A 6,361-nucleotide genomic window follows, 5' to 3' on the forward strand; every position below is an offset into this window, starting at 1 on the left:
GGACAAGTGCAGATCTGAGAAACATTCGCATGAAGGCAATGACAGTCGTGGCTTAATACAGTTGGATTTACGTTGCATCTTAGATGTGGAGATTTAAAGTGCATTAGTACAGTTCTTTTCCTGTTGATTATAAGAATTCTGTCATGGGACCATTTCAGAATTCTGTTGTAATCAAACTGTATTAATTGTTCAGCCACTTTTAAATTCTTATGTCCAATTCTTAGTCTCTCATAAGTATAATACATTCTGCTTCCAGATGAATTCATTAACTATTCATTGGAAAATCTATTTTCTTGACGAATGGAATGTAGGTCTACGTGATTGAGTATTTTTTAACAAGAGTGAATATGTTATATTCCATCAGATAAACCGAGATCAGCTATGCTCTAAACAAGGCAATGGCAAGGCAGAGAATCAGCAACTTTGTTCTCTTATTTTTCTCCACTGCTATCAGAACGTGTATCATTATAAACTATATAGTATCACTATAACTAGTATAATTCAACTTTTTTAATTCCAATAAAACTGTGACCTCGACTCGAATCCTTAAACTATAACACCTCAAAAATCTAATTTTTAAAAATAAATTGATACATAACGTATTCCATTAGCGCTACTTGATTTGTTGTTAAAAAAATAGTCATGAATATCACAGACTGAATTAGCAATATTTTATTTATTTATTTATTCATTTATTGTAAAAAATACTACAATCATAATATAATTATGACATTAAAGGAAAAACTAGGCTAAGCCTGTACTATTTCTCTCCAAAAGTTTTGATAAAAAGTTAATGTTGTCCAAAGGTTGAAGTTATGGTATCACACACTGCTTCGTCACTTGATTTTTGGTCCAGGAATAATAATTTGAAGATTTTGAATTTTGAAGTTTGACATAATACTTCAAATGAATCACAGAATGTATTACAATGAACAAAAATATTGAAATATGATTGAAAAAACTTGATTCTGTGGTAATATAAAAAGGTCACACAGTATTTATGTGAAGCTGATATGTGGATATGCTGAATATGCAGTGATATGTGAAGCTGAATTCTATAAATGTAATAATATTGTGCATGAATGATAAATAAATAGATAAATAACTGGACTCACCGATTGGCCAGGTCCAGTGTTGGTTTTTTGTACAAATACAAATATCCATCTGGAATACATAAATATATTTCAATAATTACTTTTATTTTTTCAAAAACTACACTGCTTTCGGAAAATGGCATTGACAAACCATGGGAAAATCTGCGTGAACATTTGGATTGTTGGAAAAATTAGAATTGGAACAGTTTGGGTTTCAGTCTGTGCTGTACATTTCTAGAAGTTGTGTGATTATGAATGATTGAATGAACGAATGAAAATGATAGACCTCCAGTCACTCATTGTACTATTGGTCGAGCAAATTCATTAGATGCCGATGATCACAAAGGATCAAACCACACGAAGCGTTTTTCCAGGCGTTTTCAGATGAGTCGGCAAAACATTGTAGTCAGGTTTACCTGGAATCTATATGAAATAGAGCGCTCTACCTGGTCTCAAATTTAGAGCACAAAAATACGCCCAAAGGGATTCTGAATTATAGATCTAAATGGTAACAATCGGAAGATATTGTTGATCAAAAACTAAAATTCATCAAAATGATTTTTTCTCCAAATTTCACTCATTTTTGAAAAATCATAACTCAGTACTCATTGGAGATAGAGAGTTCCAAATGATCTATTTTATTTAGAATGTCATAATCTAGGAAAAAGGCGAGAGCAAATTTTTCTGTCCGATTACGAGATATGGCAGAAATAGCTGAAAACTGGAAAATGAGCCGAAAATACAAGGTTTTTGGGCCACCCTGTATCTAGCACAAGGAAATTTTGCATGACGAATTGGTTCTGGACTTCTCTTATGTACCCAAATAATATATCAAAAAATCAGAACTACAATATAAATTGCAAGCACACCCCCTTTTTTATGTCTATATTGACTGGTCTACACAGGCTCACGCCAAAACGGTTCCAATTCTAATTTATATACAGTCCAAATGTAGCTAGATTATGTATCATTCCAAAATTCTTTAATTGTAATTGTAGAACATACAAACTGACGAAAAACGACTTTGCGGTCTTGAGTGAGTCAAAAGAGAGAACTCGCTAACGCTCGTTCAATTTCAAATACAAAACTGTACCCATGTTGGCACTTGCACCACTAACAATGATAAATGCACATCGTCAATTTCTTCCGAATAGTTGCCGGCAAAAAGGTTGTAACCCACAACTTTTGGCAAAGTGGTGTTTCCATGCAAAAAGGTTGTAAAAGTAGTCGGTTTACTTCTACAATATCTTATATTGGTTAACCTGATTATCAACAGCTGATTCGGTTTTAAAATTCAACCTCCACACTTGATTGTGCATAAGGTTGTAAAGTTTTCGCTGTTCCTGAAAAATTTACATTTTGTGGAATACAACCTTTTTGCCGGCGGCTATTCCCTTATTGATTTTCATTGTATTTTTTAATGTTGACTCCCAGACTAAAAAATTTTTACTATAACTTCAGTCACTTTGTCCAATAGCAGTTGTAGTCCTTGCGAGGTGTAGCAAAAATAACTCTATCACTCGCATACCTGAAATTGTTGAATCTGCTGACATATTATTATGGAATTCACACATGTTGTGAGTGGTATGGAGGAGGAACAGAGATGGAAACAATTAGAGGGAGACAGAGTGATGGTTCTGCAGAGCTGGAAATACCGGAATTGGGCAGCAGGGACTTGGCTGATGATTGATAGGTCCCATTTTGGGATTGGGTCATCTTTTTTTGTTTACAACTGTAGGGGCTTCTGAAAAGTATTGGCTACCTCTGGTTTGTTTATTGTATTAATAATATGGAAGAAGCTTCCACCCTTCTGGATTGTTCTGGAATGGAAACATTAGGGTATATAGATGGATCGCTCGCCTATACTCTGTACAAAATTACTTCTTACTTGGGATGGACATGCGCAGCAGAGAAAGCATACAGCGGGAGGGATACAGAGGCGCGATGTTGCCGTTTTGAAGCGGCCAGCGTTCTCCAATTTCTAGCGACTGTTCATGTGATCATGTTACACATACGAAGTTTCCTGTTCGAAAGTAGTCAGACGACTGAAAAATTGGCTACTGCGCTTCTACCTATGACTCTATTAATCACTGTAATGGCTGATATTCCTCCATTTTTCTGCGCCGCATATTCCTCCAAGTCAGAAGTAATTTTGTACGGACTATAGTCAGTGAGTCAGTGATAAACAAGTGAGTGATAAGCAAGACGTTCAGTGGTAGAGGAACAGAGTGTCAACCGTACCTAAAGCCTTTGCAGCTCTAGTAGTGATAATTACACAGTGACAGTTTTAGTGTTAATTTCATAGTGACAGTGATAGTGATAATTGTATAGTGACAGTATCGTAATATTTATAATTTATCTAGTATAGTATAGTAATAATAATAATAACTATTGTCATGACAGTTGTATCAAGATACGAGATACAGGACGGTGATACAGATAAGCAAGCATGTGATACAGAACGGTGATAAAGATACGTGATACGCGAATTGTGATATAGAGTCCTGGTATAAGAAGATAAAGACAGTGATAGTGTTGCATACTGTAGTCATGAACTTCAATATTGAAGACTGTGTTCATAAGTGAATAATCTTTATAAATAAATAAATAAATAAATGAATAACTGATTTTTATAAATTGAGCTGAATTTCAATCCGGGAGAAAATAAATACGAGAATAAATCATCTAAACTTCAGTGTATTTGCTGTTAGCATATTGATTTACATTTGCTTCAATCTAGAAAATTTTATGAAAACAGGAAATATTATTTCATGATAGAAAATAATACAGTATACAAAAACAAATAGAGTTTTAGGGTTTCTGCAGATCACCATCAGAAATAAAAATAAAATAAATGAGGGAAAATATAAAGGGAGAGTATATCCCTACATTTTTACAATAAATTCCCCTACAAGGTCGATTATTGTTATGTAATGTCTACTGCTTCACTATTGTTATATATATATGTTTTCTTAATGTAGAAGTTATATCATTGTGACTCAGGTTTATGCTACAAGAAGATTATCATTGTGATATGCCATTGTTACTTCTGGTTCTGTTTTTATAATTAATATACTCAAAATTTACGGTATTGTATTTTTCATCATTGTAAAAAATAAGCACAACTCGCACTCCGCGCTCAGATTTTTCTTTGCGGGTGCTATTTTCCATAATTATTAGTTAATTTTTGTTTTGGAAAGTGTTTTTATGAAAATAATTTTGATTGATTGATTTGATTTATATTAGCTATCTGAATACTTGTTAATGACTTGTTAGGTTGAATAATTGCCTGTAGAAGAGTGAATTACCGTTTCATCTATTTAGTTCAGAGTACAATGAAGTGCATTACAGCTTCAATTGTTGTCAAATCGTTCTGTAGTTAAATAACCAACAAAAACTAGGTTTTCTAGATGATAATCCATATAACATTATGATTGAATTGAGGAAAATGTGAACTCACGATAATTGATGGTTTCGCCAGTCTTTTTATCCATATATTTCACTTCTCTTGATACGAAACCTTTCTTTTTTTAGGCAATTCGAAGTTGGCAACATAGACTATTGTGTGATGGAAATTAACCGTTGCTACCGGCTCGCGGGTTACCATCTCGTTGAAAATACGGTAGAACTCATAGCCTTCGTGATCGCCCTGCACAACAGAAACCAATATTGCAAACAAAAATAATACTCGGTTGCACAGAAGCCTGTTAAATTCTAATCTTGATTAAATTCCACGAGGAACAATCAAGGGTTTCATGTGAAGAAGGCTTCTCCGATTGGATCTTGTGACATTTAATCGGGATTAAAAGTTAACAGACGTTTGTGCAACCGGGTGTAGATGTTCCAATATCCAAGTAGAATATAAATTATAATGAAGAAGAAGAAACAGAAGGAAAATGATGCAGAAGACAAGGATGAACACATGAAGAAGAACAACAACAACACATAGACAAAAAGACAACATGATGATGAAGAAGAAGAGGAGGAAGAAAAAGGCGAAGAGAAAAACATGATGGAGAAGAAAAAGAAGAAAACATGATAATGAAGATAGGAAAAAACACGTCATGATAAAGGAGAAGAAGAAGAGGAATGCTCCATGACGACGATGACGATGACGATGATTATGATGATGATGATGATGATGATGATGAAGACGAGAAAAAAGGAGAAAAGGTTGGTTTGAAAATACATTATTGAAAGAAAGATAGAATGTGAATCTTTGTATTGTTACAATAGATGAGAATCAATATTCCAATATTGTATTTCAATTTTGATGATCGGAGTTTGAAGATATTGAATTGCTTTTTTTATATTAATCAGTTAATCTGGAATACTTTGTTCTGACTGTAGTTTCCATAGTCATCAAACGGGAGGGTTTATAGATTGATTGATTGATTGATTGAGTACTTTATTTATGTAGATTACAATATATATACTGTCTTATACACTTATATACAATAGCTTACAATACAGCAAAATTATAGATGCATTTACATGATATAGACTAAGAAAATAACTATTGAACTGTATATGATATGAAAAAGCAATTTGTAATATATAACTATGGATAATAATCATATTGTTATGCATCTACGTAAATTGGCGGACTTTGGACATATCAATGTCCATTCTTGGGAAAATATTAAAAATATCCTCCCCACTAACTCTCTACCAAACAATAGACAGAGAGTGAAGAGTATTCTATTATAATGCACTATATTGGAATCCGTTATACAGTATTTTCCCACCAGTTGCATTGTATAAATCAAGACTTCGCCTTTTGTTGGGACGAACAAATTGTAATGAAGGTTTCCTCCAACTCCAAATTCGAAATGTTCGAAATAGCTCTTAGATCTATTTTAGTTCTCAACATTACATATTATTGAAACGTTCACATTGGTTTAGTTCAATGACTTCAATTTTTGTATGAAACAAATGCATTTTGCAAACTTAAAGTCAAGTTGCAAGAACAGATACTTGAATTCACTATACCAATGTAAACCCTTCTCCAAGCTTTGTAGATGTTGAACATGTTTGACTTTTGGATTCAACTTGAATCTTGAAGGTACATTTCAACCTACATATCGGGAAAAGAGATAAAAAAGGTGTAAGGTAGGTGGTTTGGAACCCACCAGAAACTGTAGGTCCATTCATCTATCATTATCATCCGCCTCATTACCCACACTATGCAAAAGAAAAATGTATCAAAATAACAAAATAAAGCTTAAATCAAAATAACTACAGCATTTTTTTTTTGACATGATAAT

General features: G+C 33.3%; 1 protein-coding gene across 2 annotated transcripts in view; it reads right to left on the reverse strand.

The window, feature by feature from the left end:
- LOC111058448 overlaps window positions 1-4,724 on the reverse strand; it is an 81,248-nt gene extending 76,524 nt beyond the window's left edge. For both annotated transcript variants that reach the window (XM_039438474.1, XM_039438473.1), the window contains exons 1-2: window positions 4,555-4,724; window positions 1,116-1,164 (exon numbers count right to left, since the gene is read on the reverse strand). In XM_039438474.1, the coding sequence (XP_039294408.1) occupies window positions 1,116-1,164; window positions 4,555-4,588 (83 nt within the window). In that variant the 5' untranslated portion in view covers window positions 4,589-4,724. The remainder of the gene's footprint in view (window positions 1-1,115; window positions 1,165-4,554) is intronic.
- Between the last annotated feature and the right edge of the window lie 1,637 nt (window positions 4,725-6,361).

Source organism: Nilaparvata lugens, chromosome 11 (genome assembly GCF_014356525.2).
Source record: "Nilaparvata lugens isolate BPH chromosome 11, ASM1435652v1, whole genome shotgun sequence".
NCBI classification, from domain to species: Eukaryota; Metazoa; Arthropoda; class Insecta; order Hemiptera; family Delphacidae; genus Nilaparvata; species Nilaparvata lugens.